General features: G+C 44.5%; 1 protein-coding gene across 1 annotated transcript; it reads right to left on the bottom strand.

Annotated features, from left to right (window-relative positions):
- Nucleotides 1-301: 301 nt before the first annotated feature.
- THBS1 (thrombospondin 1) lies at nucleotides 302-16503 on the bottom strand. Its single transcript, XM_090270396.1, has 22 exons — nucleotides 16322-16503; nucleotides 15670-15765; nucleotides 14858-15417; nucleotides 13880-13955; nucleotides 13402-13601; nucleotides 13163-13285; nucleotides 12074-12167; nucleotides 10430-10603; nucleotides 9950-10126; nucleotides 9454-9627; nucleotides 9088-9215; nucleotides 8822-8974; nucleotides 8164-8382; nucleotides 7621-7728; nucleotides 7019-7178; nucleotides 6743-6861; nucleotides 4908-5142; nucleotides 4487-4714; nucleotides 4050-4321; nucleotides 3521-3618; nucleotides 3273-3412; nucleotides 302-2358 (listed from the first exon to the last, which is right to left on the bottom strand). The coding sequence occupies exons 2-22, from the start codon at nucleotides 15734-15736 to the stop codon at nucleotides 2351-2353; spliced, it is 3513 nt and encodes a 1170-aa protein (XP_090126522.1). The 5' UTR covers nucleotides 15737-15765; nucleotides 16322-16503; the 3' UTR covers nucleotides 302-2350.
- Between the last annotated feature and the right edge of the window lie 390 nt (nucleotides 16504-16893).

Raw genomic sequence — 16893 nt, 5'->3', positions numbered from 1 at the left:
TTCAATAAATGACATTAATAAAACATGAAATTATATACTTTTGGGGCCCACATTTTGGGGGTTATCCCTCTTTTCTGTACTTTTAATATGGTAGGCTAATTTGTTTCGTTCTTCTATTCCACAAATCCAGCAAGTGTGCATTCTAAGCCACTCAATCTTTTAAAATTGTATAGAAACTATGAATGTTAACCATTACTTACTGGAATTTCTTTTTTATATATCATACTGATTTAAGAACGGAATTTACTCATACCCTATAACACAAGGCGGGTAGAGAACAAATACACATGGATACAGTAAGTATAAATATAAATTTCCATATGGTTTATTGTTGTTCCTTGTACATAAGAAACAGTAATATACAACTTACACTGCTTTAGAATGTAAAATGGATAAAATGTACAAAAAAAGCACATTCCTAGAAAAAGTATTGGCAAATAGTAAAAACTGGGGGATGGGGGGCAAGCAAACAAATCAAAAACAAAAACCAACAATTCTTCAATTCAGTGTGCAAACTTTTTATAAAAATAGAAATACTAACTCTATAGGCAGTATTTCCTGATAAATTATTTAAATAGCACATCTACACAATCTGAGATATCTATTCCAATGGCAATGAAGAAATAATTTATAAAAATAAAGCAATGGTATACAAGATGATAGAAAAAAATAACTTTTAGAAAATGTATTTAACATTTCAATGCTATTTCCTTATTGGGAATATTTTTCTGCAAAGAATTTTTATACTATGTACAACATTGACTTGTTTAGGTACTACAGTAGCTTTAAGTTTGTTAGACACTTAAACTCTTTCTGCTTGAGCCAAAAATTCTTTACTCAGTCACACAACAAATGAGGTAATATTTGTATATAAGTTTCACCTTTGTCATTTTTTTCTTTTGGAAAAATGAAAAAAATAAGCATAGATGTTTTTCTTCTCCCTGGAAATAGGCACAAGGGATGGGGTAAAACAGTATCAAAGGCCTCATGGCTTTCTTTGCAATCTTAAGAACACTTGCAAATGGACAACCAACTAATTCCACTGGAAAAGACAAAGAAAAAAATCCCAAATCATTTAAGCACAAAGTGAAGAGCAGCTCACTATGCTGATTTTCCTTGTGCCCTTCTTGCGAGATTTGCTGATACATCTTCACTACCTGCCCTTACTTTTCATACGAAACCTAGGTTCCAGGTAGAACAGAGTTAATAAATAATCTGTATTTACAATCTTACAGTTGCAAAGACTCAACAAAGATGATGTGGATAGTCCATATGCTTCTTCCTGTTCCATGAAGTCTTTCAGACAGACTCTCCAGAGTAAGTAAAAAATAAATATTATACATTGTAAAGTGTAGAAAAAACAAATCTATAGTCCAAAAGAGAATTAGAAAACTCCATGATATTCAGGAAAAAAAGAGAGAAAAGGAATGTTTTAGTTAAGTTGATAATTTTGTGCCTTTCTAACCATGAAAATACAAGCATAGCTGCCCCTCCCTTGGGAGGCAGCGTGGTGCTCACTGAGATGGTAGGTTTTGTTTCCCTGCTACATCTGCACAAGCTACATCTGGAATAAAACCAACAATTTCAATGTAACCAGGCAGTGGCAGCCAGCACTGCCTTACACTCCGGTTTAATTCTGCCTCCCTATTCTGGTCACTATATGCGACGTGTAAGGAGTGGGAATCCAAGAGGAAGTCCGGAAGTCAGTTCTTCCCTCCCTCCCCTGCTTCTATTTAAGGGCCTATCAGCTAACACCAGTCAGCATCATGAAATCCAGCAATAGTCTTTCAATCCCCTGAAAATGATTTAGTACCAAATGTGTAACAGTTCTTCCATATTCTCCTCATACAATCATCTCTTGGGTTTGTATCCTCCCCATAGGGCTTTGGCCCCTGCTCCCCCTATTCCCGAGGGGGTAGGACAGGCGTGGTTTTGTTTGCCAATTCTAGTGAGTCCTCCCTTCTCTCACATGCCTGAAATCTGAAAGCACTTTTGAGGCCACTGCTCAAGAGATGGCCTCACAATAGCACCCTGCTCTGACAGAAGCTGGGTGGAGCTGGCACCTTCCAACTGGAGCAGGTGGATGCTTTTGCTTTCTTCAGAAGCAAACCAAAGTAATTGTTTATATTCTTGGAAGAATCTCTTCTCATTCAGAGGCTGAATGCTGAGTCTGATTTGGAAAATTACATTTTCTTGAGTCAAGTCACGTGTTTTAGGAGTCCACACTGAGGCAAGCAGAGAAAAAAGGCAGGCAGGGAGGAGTGATCCTGGGGTTTTCTTAAGCCCATAGTTCCAGAAGGTGCAATACCAGCATTGGTTATGATCAGTCTCTTGATCAACAGTTTGAAGATTAGGAATCTGTTAAATAAACAAACCGACAGATAAATAAAAACTAATTCATAAAGGGATTGTCATCCTAGTATCAGTTAATAAGTTAACAACTAGTTATAGCTCTACTTTTATAATGACAAAAGCATAATTTAAGATGGTCAGTTTATAAAATTAAATGGTACTGTGTTTGAACACTGTTGCTAGGATACTGATATAGCATGACCTTGCCAAACTTAGGCTACACTCTCTAAGGCTTTCAAAGTTTAAAGTTTAGAGTGTTTTATGTTAAAAATTCAGGTTCAAAGATTATATCACAATTAAAGTATTTTTTGAGTAAAATTAACCATTTTTTTTTTTTTTACTCTAATTGATCTTGTTGGCATTAGGCCTTGTCCCAGTGAAAAATTTATGAAGCATTTATTATTTTGGTAGGCCCAGTGCTGAATGACTCCACGAGATTAAGTAACCACTGAGTGAATAAGAATGGAGAAAAAACAGCTAAGATTAGTAGTGAAAGTTAACATGCCAATATGAAGGCAATCCTCTTTTCCCTTCCTGTATAACAGGGAAAGCTTTGAAAGACAGCTTGTGCTGCAGTGGCATACATAAACTACAAGGAGTAAGATGGAGAGATATGACAAATTTTAAGTATTATTAATGTTGTCTAAAATGTACAGGAGCTTGTCTATAGTTTACCTTTGCCCTGTGTATGAAGAACACAGAGATTGCTAAACGAATTAATATTGTTAATAAGATTCAGGATTTCATAAGCCACAGTGATAGGCCTTATTTCTTTTTTATCACTGTGTCTTTAACAGCAAAATTACAAACAACTTTGTCTGTAGCATAGTCTTTAACTCAGACCCTCCCATAATTGACATTCTCAATATTGGTTTGAATTAGAGATGTCAACTGTACATTCACTGTAATGTGGCTCCTACCTCTGCATTCGTATTTCAGGTCGGAGAAGAATACCATTTCTTGAGAGAAGACAAACAACCCTAGCCTACCGCCAGCATAGGTTTTGTCATAGATGGGTCCTGAGTCTGCCATGATTTTCTTGCCTTCATACATCACCACTCTGCAGGAAAAAAAGAGAATCTCGTTAGTGACGCCCCTGTGTTTTGGTCTCTTCCTTCTTGCCCATTGTTGTGACTATAAAGTGAAATTTAATCAGTGTACATCTTACCGAATGAAACCAGTCTTTGGTCTGTGGCTCAGACGCCATCTGTAGGCAGTGAAATCTTTCCAGCCTATGTGACGAGGGTCATGCCACAGGGTGCGTACCTGAAGGAGAAGGAAAAGGAAAAGGTTGGAACACAGCTTCATGATGAAAAGATTTATATTTCATTCTATAAGAAACAGTGCTTGAAAGGTACCACGTTGACCTAAGTTAGAGGGCTGAAATGCAGGTTTTTTTCTAAGGCCTCTGTCTTTCATTTGCTGTGTGCCCTCGAATGCACATAGAAAGAGAGAAGCGAAGGAGCCTTTTTGTTTGAAGAGGCTGAAACTGCCTTTGAGTTTGAAGGGTAACTCTAGTTATGGCGAGCACCCCTCTCAGACACAATATGGTTTCACAAAGCAGAGCTTAATGCTGTGGTTGGTGATGCTGGGAACGTGGTATCTAAGACCGCCTCTCAGTCTAGGTCAGAGCACAGCATCCCTAGTGTTCGTCAGACACCCATCCACTCACTCCCTTCTTCAGATGTTGCTCCTACCTGGCCAGTGGTGTTTCCTGTGTGCCACAGGGCATTCCGCAGGTGCTCACCAGGCCCCGTGGTGGAGTTCACAACTTTCACAGAAAGGCCTGAATATCCCTGAGCCCTGGTGGGGTTGACGTCCCAATAGGACTGGGTGATCTGCTTCCACATCACAACATAGAAACGGCTGCTGGACTGGTAGCCAAACACAAACCCGGCATAGTCATCATCCCTTTCGGTGTTGATGAAGAAGGTGCCACTGAAGTCCACAGCATTAAACTCGTCATAACCTAGAACATGAGGCGAGACCCAAATTAAAAACTGCTTGCAGGAGGTTCTCCATTGCATTCCCTGACATCCTTAGTACCCACAGGGACACACACAACTGCCAGGTTTTATATGTGTATCTTTCCCATGTATGAATTAGCCTTTTGTTCAAAGAACTCACTACTTACCTATAGCAAGTCCAGGATCACAGTTGACAGTCTGGACGAGTTCTTTACCCTGATGACGTACCACCCAGTTAGGGTCATTTTGGGATGTCCCTTTGGGATCTAGAGGAATCATCTGGAATCGGCGGAAATCAGTCTCACTAATATCAACATTTTCAGGACAGATGTCATCAATGTCTGGCACACTGTCATGGTCAAAATCATCTTTGCAAGCATCACCTCGACCATCACCTAAAGGCAAAAAGGCAAGAGTTCAGTGAAATTCTGAAATACTATTATTACTGGTGTCAGAAATTCACCATGTTGTCAAAGTTGGTATTTGGTCTCTTCATCCTCTTGAATGTATTCAGCTTTGGTATTACTTCCTCAATCTAGAGAGCCATGGTTTCAGTTCCTCTCTGAAAAAGTTGTTCTATTGACTCACCATCGGAGTCCTTCTGGTCAGGATTGGGCACGAGTCTGCAGTTGTCCCTGTCATCAGGAATGCCATCATTGTCATCATCATGGTCACAGGCATCTCCCTTGCCATCTTTGTCATGGTCGGCCTGGTTGGCATTGGGCACATAGGGACAGTTGTCCAGGTTGTTCTGGTGGCCATCTTCATCAATATCTTGATTGTTGTCACAGGTATCTCCAATGCGGTCTGAGTCAGAGTCAAGCTGAAAAAGAAATGGAGGGTAAATTGAGGTATTAATTATTAATTTTAATTATAACTTATGGAAGATTTTCCAATGTTTGATATGGCCAGTGGAGTTTTATGTCTATATGCTGCTGCCAAAAGACGTTAAGTAATATTAACAAGTTTTAAGTTTTTTTCCTTGATCCTTGTTTTCATATGAAAATGTGAAGAGAAATTTAAGTTTTTTAATATAAAACATTCTAAATAAAATGAAATAGAAAGCACTTAATCACTAAGGGTGAAATGCAATGTTAACTGCTTCTAGCTTAATGTCAAATTCCTTGGGTACATTTTGTTATTTTCCAATTGAAGGGTTTCAATTGCAAATTTTTTGACATGTCAACTTCTACTCTATGCCATTAGGTCATGGAAACATGGTACTGTTTTGTGTGTGTGTGCGTGCGCGTGTGCACATACTGGATAATTCAGATGATAGGGATCAATTAGTTTATTTTTAGGTATTTGGTTTTATACATCTGGTCTATAAGGACTGTCATCTGTTGGCTCAGGTAAAGTCAAAATTCTTTAAGTTTTTTTCAAAGCTTTATTTCTCAGAGTCCTTTTAACATTACCCAGTGTACATGGGATGCTTAAAAGTAATTTCTATACAGGATGGGATTTTCCTTGCCAGTATTTATGCTTTTTGCCAGTAAGATTTTTACATGGTGCCTGAATTGTGTTACAGATTTGATCACAGTCTGAGGGACCAAAAAGATCATCCAGGGAAGTTAAATGATATTGAAAAAGTTTAATTTATGGGGAAAACCAATTTCAAAATATGACTCTCAATGCCATCTGGTCAGCAAAGCTATCTCAGATTTCTCAGCTTTCCCATGATGGCCTGAAAACTTGAACCTCTTGCTTTTTGTTTTACAGGCCTTAATAAGAACAAATACTAGGAGTAAAAAGCTAGGTTTCTCATATTTTAAATATTCCTATTTTTTAAAAGCTGGTTTCTAAATTTTCAGAACAATACACTTTAGAAAAAAAAGTCCTTTTTAGAAAATAATGATGGATAATTGCACAAGAAAAGAAATACTTTCAGATGTGGAACCTGTTACGGCTAGTGCCTGTTTGTAGCACTCCCCAGTGCAGATAGAGAATGATATCTCTTTGCAATGCCAAGTGCTTTTGAAGAATGACAGAGATTTCTCCAGTTTGCGGGGAGTGTTTTTAGTTTGGTGATTTTCTTCCAGTCAGATTATATCATTTGCCATGAACATGGTTATTTTGCTTAAGGGTATTTTCTTTCATCATCTCTTAAGTCTTAAATATGATTAATATTACTAGAGTTGTCAGTTACAGATTTCTACTTTTTATAATTTATCTTAATGGTACATCATGCTGAACAAGTCACAGAGACCTTCTTGTACAAGACAAGATTGAAGTTACAACACTGTCACACTAAAGATCTATAGGACTCTGCAAGGAGATCACATCAGACAAACTGTTTACATAAAAATACAATCGGCTATGAGTCCATGAAGAGCCACGATAATGAAAGTGTGCCCAATATTTCAGAGGCCTAAAAAGGGATATTCGAATACTTTACTGAAAGATTCTGAAAGGAGTCCACCTACCTGATCTGGATTATGTTCCAGAGGGCAGTTGTCACACTGATCTCCAACCCCATCCATATCGGTGTCCCTCTGATCCACGTTATAGACATACTGGCAGTTGTCTCGTTCATTGAGAATACCTGCAGAGAGCAGGGGACAAAATAAGAGCTGAAATCTCCAGCCTCGGCTATTTCAACCAAACGGCGCACTTAACAGGCAGGGCTGGAGAAAAATCACTCAGAAGCTGAGTGCGGTCACCACCAGCTACAGGCCTGCTGGAGCCAGGAAGAGCCTTACCGTCCCCATCAATGTCTGCAGCACAGGCGTCTCCTTCCCCGTTGTTGTCTGTGTCAGCCTGATCTGGGTTGTGGTTGTAGGGGCAGTTGTCACAGCGGTCTCCCACGTCATCTCTGTCATAGTCGTACTGGGCTGGGTTGTAATGGAATGGACAGTTGTCCTGTAAAGAGAAGAAATGGAACATTTTACAACATTGTTAAACCAGCTCAAACCACATGCATAGTATATGTAAAACTGCAGAAATCTGCCTCAGTTATTTTCTACCTAGTGGATATACTAATTGGGCACTCAGTGTGAAATGGTCAGCGCACAAGTTAAAAGCCAGGACATAATGAATGAATCTGGGGGCCAAAGTGTCATCTGTTTATATGTGGAATATCTTGCTCAAATGGGGGAAGGAAAGGTTGTGATGAAAAACAAAACCCACATTTAAAAATTCTCTTGGCAACATCTATGTCCTCAAACTACTGAAACATAATGAATAATTTCTAGTTATTCCCTATATCAGTTAGGTATATTTTTCCTTATAACTCTGAATCTTACAGTTGCAGGCTGCTACTGAATAGGGAAGATAAAAGAGAAATGGAAACACATGTTTTTACCCTGTCATCTGGAATTTTATCATTGTCATCATCGTCATCACAGGCATCACCAATTCCATCCTTGTCATAGTCTTCCTGCCCGGAGTTGGGAAGGTTGGGGCAATTATCCTGCAGAGAGAAGACACACATTACAGCTGCAATGTGCATGTTCTTTGCTCAGCTCATTCATGACATATTTTTTACGGGAAGACATAAAAATTAAGGATTTTCTTGGGGGATACATATGTTTACATATAAAATACGTATAAATGCTATAGGCTTTATACATGCTGGGAACACAGGCCATCATCTGCTGGTATTTAGTAGAGAAATGAACACTTGGGGGGACAAAATAATGGACTATAGAATATAAGTGCCAAAAAGGGCTGCAACAGTCATGTTCCTGGCACCAAGTGCTCTACTATTATTAAGAATTAGTGTTGTTCTGCCTTTGGGTAACCTCATCTTTCAGTTTCATTTTCAAACTTAAAGCATTTAAGATTCCCTGGCTTGCCCTTTTGATGTACCTCCTCTCTGGGGGCTTGTGAGGAGAGCTGGTTTTACCTTTTTGCAGTGGTAGGTTGCGTTGGCCACACACACCAGGTCCTCGTTGGGCCAGCCGTCCAGGTCGCTGTCCTCCTCGCAGATGATGCCATTGCCGGCATAGCCGGGCTTGCACTCGCAGCGGTACATGGGGTCGCTGTAATGGCCCAGGTAGTTGCACTTGGCGTTCTTGTTGCAGTCGTGCGTCCCATCTGTGCATGGGTTGCGGGGTTTGCACACCTGAGGAGACAACATCCTGATGTTACTGCAGAGCCTTCAGAGTCTCCAGGTAGCGCAGAAGCAAGAAGAACCCAGATCCCTACCATCTCTGGACAGACAGAGGCTCCATGGGGAAGACTGGGGTCTACTTCTGTCTTTCCCTATTCTCCCTGCACATGTCCAGGTTACAGGTTAACATCGCTTTGTGTGTGTGTTTTTCCTGCCCTGGGTTTATAGCTCCATTGGCTCGCAACTTATTCGAGAGCAGCATTTTCAAATGTGATGGATGCCACTGCTGGATTTACAATGGATTTTCCAGTCATGATTCTAAAAGCTGGATTGTGCATTCACCCCCTTCCTCATTATTTTTGTGAACAGGATGAAACGACATTCCTCCCTGTCATAGTGTTTCTGTTGAAGACACTCCTCCATGCTGGTCTACCAGGCTGGTCGCCCGTACCTGTTTGTTGGCGGTGGCATGCTCCACGCCCCGGCCGAAGGGCTGCGGGCCGGTGAAGCGCGGTGGGCAGGGCAGGCAGTTGTAGCCGGGGTCTGTGTTCTCACACCTGTGCTCTCCATTGTGGTTGAAGCAGGCGTCAGGCACTAGTTTGCACTATGGAAGAAATAACAGCTTGCTTACTGTTTCGAAAACACTGCCACAGGAAATGAGGAGCACAGGCTAACCGTTTTCCTAGAAGTAGGAACTCTGAGCCATCAGTTTCTCACCTCATCAACATCTTTGCAGTGGATGCCATTTCCGCTGTAGCCAGGGGGACAAGCACCACATTTCCAGCTGCCGTCAGGGTAGCTGGTACACTCGGTGCCAGCAAAGCAGGGGTTGGACAGGCATCCATCTAAGACAGGAGAGACAGGGACATGGTTGTTCTAAGCTACTGTTAACTGCCATACTGGCCACTTAAAATACAATACAGTGTAAAATACTGCAGAGACTGTGTAACTGGTACTTGAGGTTATGTTGTCCACCTGGCATATCAGAGTGGACCATCAAAGCCAGAACGCCCCTGAATGCTGACCGTGGCACTTGGTTAGAAGGAACCCCGGGCTGGTTTGGTCCCGGGCTGCATGGCTCACCTATCGGACAGTCCTGCTTGTTGCAGATCTGGTTTTCCATTGTTTCACCAACACAATCCTTGCCTCCAAACTGGGGGGTGGGGTTGTTGCAGAGCCGGCTACGTTTCTGTACCCCTCCTCCGCAGGTGACAGAACAGATGTCCCATGGTGACCAGGGACCCCAGCCTCCATTGACTATGAGAAAGCAAACCACACGGCAGAAGTTAAGGGCCATTTCAAACACTACCTGTCACAGAAGACTCCTAAGTTTGTTCAAGAAACCACTGATCCCTGACACATGAAGAATGTTTGGGAAGTGGGAGAGTTTGAAATGGTTTTCCTTCTGTTTTTCATTAAAAGAAGCTGCTGAGTATGTAGGACTTTGCTTGTTTGTTTCTCTAGAAAGTAACCTTTTCCCCTCCATGATCCACTGAGCAGAGAGGTCAGATGCCTGGTGACCAGTGGGGCAGAGCTGCCGCTCCGGCTCAGCCCTCACGGGCCGTGTGCTCACACTCACCAGGGCAGGCATCTTTCTGGCAGGCTCTGGTCTCCCGGGCTTCACCTTCACATGGTTTCCCGTTCATCTGGGGGCTAGGAGAGTTGCAGAGCCGGATCCTTGTGATCACACCATCACCACATGTCACAGAACAAGATGACCACGGGGACCAGTGGCTCCAGCCACCATCCTGTTTAACTAAAGTACAAAGCTGATGGTTATTGGGTGTTTACCAGGAGCTGGTCTCTGTGCTAACTGCTCTGAATGCATTACCTAACTAAATTCCTCAGAATAACCCTATCCAGAGCTATTCTTACCCCCAGTGTGCAGATGAGGAAAGAATCTCAGAGAGAGAAAATGGTACTCAAGAGTACCATTTAGTTCTAGACGGTAGAACTAGACTTCAGATCCAGCGAGTCTAGAACCCGTGTTTTGGAGTTGCTCTTGGTGATGACAAGGACTGGGCAATTCTCCACACTTCTAAGTGGCCAAGATGCTTACATCTCTTATCACACTCCTGAATGTGGCAGGTCCGCGTCTGGACGGAGGAGCCCTCGCACCGGTTGTTGAGGCTGTCACAGGAGCGGCCACGCTGCTGGATCCCATTGCCACATGTTGCAGAGCAGGAGGTCCACTCAGACCATGGGGACCAGCCATCGTCTGCAGAGTCGCTGGCTGCAGAGGAAATGGGTTCATTTAATGTGATCATTAAGACTAATCTTCAGGCTGCTCTGTTCAGGACTTTCTTCCCTTGCCAAACGGTGAAAAGCAAGAGATTTCTTAGGCCAACAGCCAGGGGTTTATCGCAGGTCATTATGGGTGCTGCACTGGGGTAATTGGATGCTTTGCCTGGGTCAGCACAGCTCAGCCTTATCCCAGTGTGTGTTCTATTCATCGTTGCCTCCTTCCTCCTCTCTCAGAATTTCAAATCAGTTTCCCTTTCCTGACTCTTAAGATCTCTTGGTAGGCATTTCCAGTCTCAGGCTTCCAAGAATACCAGTTTTAGGCAGCTTATAGGAGCCACTTCTGATTTTTAGGGGAGCCACAGACCATGCATTTGGCTGGTGAGCCTCAAGGCAGCTCAGCTGCTATTGGCTCTGGGCTCCAACTTGGTCATGAGGTTAATCAGTGTATTGCTCCTCTCACCTTAGTATGTGGGGCCTTCTCTGTGCCTATTTTACAAGAGGAGAATGTATTTGTTTACCATCTGCCCAGGCACCATGACTACAATCATACCTAGCTGTGTCAGACACAAGATAAGAGAACTTGTTTCCTCTTGCCATCAGTTGGAAGTTTTCCTAGCAATCCCTGATTCAGCTTCAGACCTCTGCCAGTCTCCGGCTAACTTTGTTCTCTTTAGCCCACACCTGAAGTGAAGACTGAATAGAACTAGATATACAAATGATTATTACAGTGCCAGTATCATGAACATGATCCCTGGATGGGCCTGGTTATTCTGAGCTGTGATCAGTGTGTGCAGGTCTAGGGGTGTGGGCAGGGCGAGTCCTACTTTCCTATTTTCTTATTTTAGTTGTGCTGAATCACTTTTATGATTTGTGCCTACTGTCATTCAGTATTGTCTCAGCACAGTGAATAATTTGCGCTGGCAACAAAAACCAGGGCTAGGATTCTGTGGAACAATATAGTGCCTTATTTCTTTTGGTGCCCTATAACTCAAACTGCTGTTACTCTTAGGCCTCCTCCTCCTCCAGATAAATTGGGTAAAAGTTTTAGGCCCAATTACATCCAATGCTCCCCCTATAACCCATTATTTTTTCTGGTGAGCAGATTTTTCTTAACTCTAAGCCATAAGGTCAAATTCTAGAAGCAGTCAACTTAAAAGAGTTATGGCTGCGATAAATTTCATCTCTTTTCCTCAAGGCATTCAGTCAGGATCAGTAAGCTGTACCAAGATTATTATTGCCTATACCATAATCCAGAGGGTTAATTAAGATTTAGTCATAATGGAGTTTTTAGCTTTATACAGCAAACAAGCCACCAGTTACCCAGATGCTGTGGCAGAAAACTGAATGAAAACATATGATGGGCATGGCGGTGGGGTTCCAGCGCTGTGCTGAGCTCTCTGGCATTTATGCAGAACTGACCCAGTCACTGAAGAATGGTTACGCAGTTTTAGGAACTTACGCCAACACCGTGGGCAGCATTCTCCATCAGGAACTGTGGCGTTGGAGCAGGGCATAATGGGGCAGGACACTTTTTTGCAAATGGTAACTGAGTTCTGCAGGGCCAGATGGAGGAAGAAATGGGTTACTAAATATATTGCAAGCAAGTTTATGTACTATTTAACATTTCCGTTATAAGATCAATTGTCTGAGCTATAAATGCTCTACTGGAAAGATCTGAATAGAAGGCCTGTCTTCTCTGCAGCCACCAGGATTGTAGTCAACAGTCCTAGTGCTAGTTACTTGTCACTCTGTTCTGGGGAGAGCCCTTAATCGCTCCTTAGTCAATGGTGGAAGTTACCGCGTGAAGAATTTATCCAAAGGGAATCACCAAATATCATGGTTCCAATCTGTTAGTCTGCATCTGAAATTGAACTCATGAAACTGCTGGTACTTTTATATTAAAAATTATATCTCTATGGGGAAAAGAAGCTCAATGAGTATATTTTTTCCTCATGTACAGACCTGAAATGGGAATTTAGTAAGGATGACTCCAAAAATCCAGCAATCTATGATTTGTATTTAAGCTTGGCTTTGCTTAATGAGCCAGATAAACTCCCCAACTGCCCTGCTTCTGGCACTGGCAGAGCTAGAAAGACACACACACTGCAGGACGTGCCATCTGAGCTGAGTAGGCAGTTACATCCTAACAATGTCAGGCTGAGCTATGTGAACAGCCAGTACCATACTAAAAGAATCTCCTTGTCATAGCTGAATACAAATCAGGGCTGGGGGGAAAGTTCCAACCAGGTGTTATTTACCTGACATTCAATACTTAGTCTTTGAAATAAAGCAGGTAAGTTTTTCAGATCGCTTAGATTTGTTCTTTTTGACACTTAGCCTGGGGTATAATTAAGACTTTGAAAAACTTTCTGAGAGTTCAAATAGATTTTATAGATGTCATAATTGCATCTTAAAAACACATATACACAGTTTGGTATCAGGCCATGGAACAGAAAAAGAGCTTGTGTGGGCCGACTGGGTAATTCCCCAGAGACTGGCTTCTAACACATGCCATCAATTTGTATTCCAGTTTGTAAAGATTCCTTACCTGACAGCGACATTCAGTGCAGCTGTCAACAGTCCATTCCTCATTATTCCTGTACTGAACGCCATTGTGGTAGCAGAGGGGAGGCCTCCTCAGCTCATTGGCCAGCTCTTTGTTCTCTTCAGTCTGAAAGGTGGAGAAAGGTCATTAGCGTCTAACCTCATTTTCAGGCAGTGGGGATCATACGGAAGACTAAACCTTCTGGGGCTCATGCTCAAGGGCTGGGAGTGGAGGCTACTGACCACTTTGCGGATGCTGTCCTGAAGCGTGGTCACGATGGTGCGCAGGCCCCTGAGCTCCAGGACCATGCTGGATAGTTCGTCACAGGAGATGCCGCAGATGGCTTGCAGATCCTTTGTCTTATGGCCAATATAGTTAGTGCGGATGGCAGGGCTGGAACCATTCACCACGTTGTTGTCAAGGGTGAGAAGGACGTTGGTAGCTGCCAAGAAACAAATACACACAATGAGAAAAGTAACAGGAGATGCTCTCACCAGACACCCCCGTGTTCCTAGTTGTAAAAGAAATTTCATTTGGGGTGAGGGATGCAGGTGGAGGGGACGTGTGTGTGGAATAGCCTTTAAGGTCACTTTTATATACCTCTTACCTGTGTTACCCAGGGTAATTTATACACAACCAACATTGCTTAAGTTTCTCAGCTTGTTTTGGGTGGAATTTCTCCAATTTCCCCAGGGACCCTAAAAATAGAAAGGTACTCACAGCTGGAGCAGCCTTTGTTCCTGAGGATGTCTTCTGGTGTGGTTCCAAAGACAAACCTCACATTCTGCAGCACCCCCTGTGGGCAGAGAACACCCATTACTTGTAGAGTGTGGGGGGACCTATGTGGGAGGGGAGACTGTTTATGCTTGAAAAAGCACACTGTAGATGTTCTAAAAGTTTGAAAGAGCTCCCTTTTAAGATCACCATGTCAAAATAACACACCAACATAAATTGCCAGATAACTTCAAAATCTTAATTGTGTCTTCTGCCAAGTCGTTAGTGTTTTGCAAAGAATTCAGTTATCAGTCTACTTGGATACACAGGAAATGGAATCTGATATTACGCCGGAGGATATAATGACACTCTTCAGTGTCAAAGAGTTAAATGTGGGAGTTTCAAAGCCACAGTTGCAAAGACCTAGAAGTTTAAACACGGAAGAAGCTGCAGCAGCACATCACCACTACTTTAACCTTTTATTTGAGACCCGATATATTCTCATGGGGGATCAAATAGCAAAGTGCTATTTATTCTGCTTGAACAAAGTAACCAATATTAATGTTTCAAGCAATACTACAGTTGTCTGAGTGCATTTGAAGTGTTATTTTCTTGAGAGTATGGGAGTACCTAAGGCTTGGACGGGATGTTATAGGAAAACCATTTGGTTCCTATAGTGGGTTTCAAAGTGTGGTCCCCAGAATACCCTCTCCAAGCATCAACCTCACCTGGAACTTGTGAGAAATGCAAATTAATAGGCTCCAGCCTAGACCTACTGAAACTGCAAGGGGTTGGGTGTAGCAGTTAGTGTTTTAACAAGGCTCCCAGGTGATTCAGATGCTCCCTAAAGTTTAAGAACCACTGCTTTAGTCCGCAGGCAGGATTTCCTCTGCTGGAACGCCTGCCTCTCTCGCTACAGTCCTCCTGACAGATCAGCTGGCTAGCAGTCGACCCATAGACGAGGAATCAGAGAAGAGGCCTCACCTGGAAATTGTCATTGACACCCCCTTTTGCAACGCGGAGTCTGGCGACACTGGCCAGGTCCCTGGAAAAGATGCTCTGGATGGGGGCGTCGAGCTCGGCATTCTCCATCTTCTCACAGTCGATGTATAGCTGAGCCCTGTCCTCCTGCACAAACAGGGTGATGGTCTTCCACTGGCCGGTGGCCAGGAGTGCTTCTTCCACCGACACCACGTGCTGCTTCCCGTGCACGGTCAGGCTCAGGTCCAGGGTGCCCGCTTTGCCATTGGAGACCACGCTGAAGACCTGGCCAGAGTGGTCTTTCCGCTCCACTGCCAGCAGCGTGCCTCGGGTCTTCTTCATCTGTCTCAGGGATGCCAGGAGGAGGAAACCTTTCTCCACCCGCACAGCATCCACTAGGTCTTGGAACTTGTCATCAGGCACAGGGGGGATCAGGTTGGCATCCTCGATGCGAAAGGCTGGGCTGGAAGGGTCAGGACCCTTCACCAGTCGGCGCCCAGAGCCCTTGCGGGCAGCCCCAGTGAGTTCAAAGATGTCGAACACGCTGTTGTCTCCTCCTGCCTCTGTTAAGACAGGAGCAGGACACACTGTGAGCTCCTAGACAGGGTCCAGGGGTGGGGAGACTCAGCTCTGAGGGGTGGGCCAGAGAGACAGGGTGAAAACTACACCCTGGTCAGAAAGAACCTGCAACCTGATGTCCAGTCAAAGCTCAGGGAAAAACAGCTGGGAGAGGAGAGCGGAGAGAGAGGCACACCTGGGGTAACCAGCACCTCCTCATCTTCCCTACCCCCCCAAAAGGTATTATACAGACTCACCTGGAATGCGGCTGGAGCTGCAAACATGGAACAGGAACAGGACACTGAGTCCCCAGGCCAGTCCCATGGTGGAGCTGTTTGTGCCCAGCAGGGAGCCTACAGCAGAAAGGAGAGCCCAAGGTAAGAGAGGTGGCAAAGCAGAGAGAGTGGGCAAAAACGGGGCCGGGCATGGGGCCAGGTCCCTGGGGATCCCCCTTGGATTACATTTGCTGGAATGAAGGAGAACAGAATTTACTTTGGAGAGGGTATCGAGAAGAAAGTGAGAGCTGAAGGCAGGAGATTGTGGTTTTAAAGTAGGGGATTAAAGACCAACAACCTGGAGGTTTTCCTTGGGAAGTTGAAGGTAAACGGCAGGACCAGGAGGGCACGGGGAAGTGGACTCTTCGGTAGAGGACTGGTAGAAAGATTTGGGGGGGGGAGACTCAGTTATTAGAAGAAAATCTTGGGGTGTCTTGAGGAGTGGTTTGTGAACCCCAAAGCTGGATAAGAGGGCTCTGGAGCTCTTCCAAGAGAAGAGGTCCCCTTCTCCCCCCAGTAGCAGCTGGGAGGGACAAGATGAGGTCCGAGGTCGCTGAGGAGCTGTAGCCTCGTTGCCCAAGGTGGACGGCCAGGGCAGCGTTGGTCCTCTAGGGCCGCCCGGAGACCCCCTTACCTGTGTGTACACGGGCGCAGAGGCCCGGAGTGGTGGCAAGGACGCAGCGACGGGCGCCAAGTCCTGGAGAGCGCCGAGCGCCTGGGGAAGCGGCGGCCGGAGTCGGAGGGTGCGCAGGGAGAGCTCGCAGAAGTCGGGATGTGCCGGCCGGCTCGGCTGCAGTGGCTGGCGAGGTGGCGGAGCCACGCGCTTTAACGGGGCGCTCACATTCCTGGGCATTCCTCTGGCCAATGGGAGGCGGCCGGGCAGGAAGCAGGAGGGGGGCCAGTCTGGGTTCCTCTCTCCGCCCCTCGCCGCTTGGTGCACAACTTTCCAGCTAGAAAGCGAAGGGGGAGGTGGAGGTCGGGAATGAAGAGCCCTGGAACTTCTCAGAAAAAGAGGTGCCCGCCCACGCGGCCTTGGCGCACACGGGCTCAGCACTTTGACTCTTGCGCCACGAGGACCCGATGTGTTCAGTGTGAGCATCCTGACCCTAAGACCCTTACGGTGCTTTCAGACAAACCTGTCCCTTTGGACGGCTGAGCGATGGCCCCTCATCCATCCATTCCGGAGGGTGGGGGACCATGCGCCCG

The sequence above is a fragment of the Furipterus horrens genome, unplaced genomic scaffold, assembly GCF_987537825.1.
Source record: "Furipterus horrens unplaced genomic scaffold, mFurHor1.1.pri manual_scaffold_3, whole genome shotgun sequence".
Taxonomy (NCBI): domain Eukaryota; kingdom Metazoa; phylum Chordata; class Mammalia; order Chiroptera; family Furipteridae; genus Furipterus; species Furipterus horrens.
Note: the sequence above shows the minus strand (reverse complement) of the source record. Positions and strands in the feature narration are given on the sequence as shown.

Bases quoted from the DNA above. Each gene is read 5' to 3' on its own strand.
- THBS1 (XM_090270396.1), bottom strand. From the start codon at position 15,736: ATGGGACTGGCCTGGGGACTCAGTGTCCTGTTCCTGTTCCATGTTTGC. The intron at 13,956-14,857 runs GTGAGGCCTCTT...CTCTGCCCACAG, and splicing joins GTGTCAATGACAATTTCCAG to GGGGTGCTGCAGAATGTGAG. The intron at 8,383-8,821 runs GTACGGGCGACC...TTGTCTCCTCAG, and splicing joins ATGCCACCGCCAACAAACAG to GTGTGCAAACCCCGCAACCC.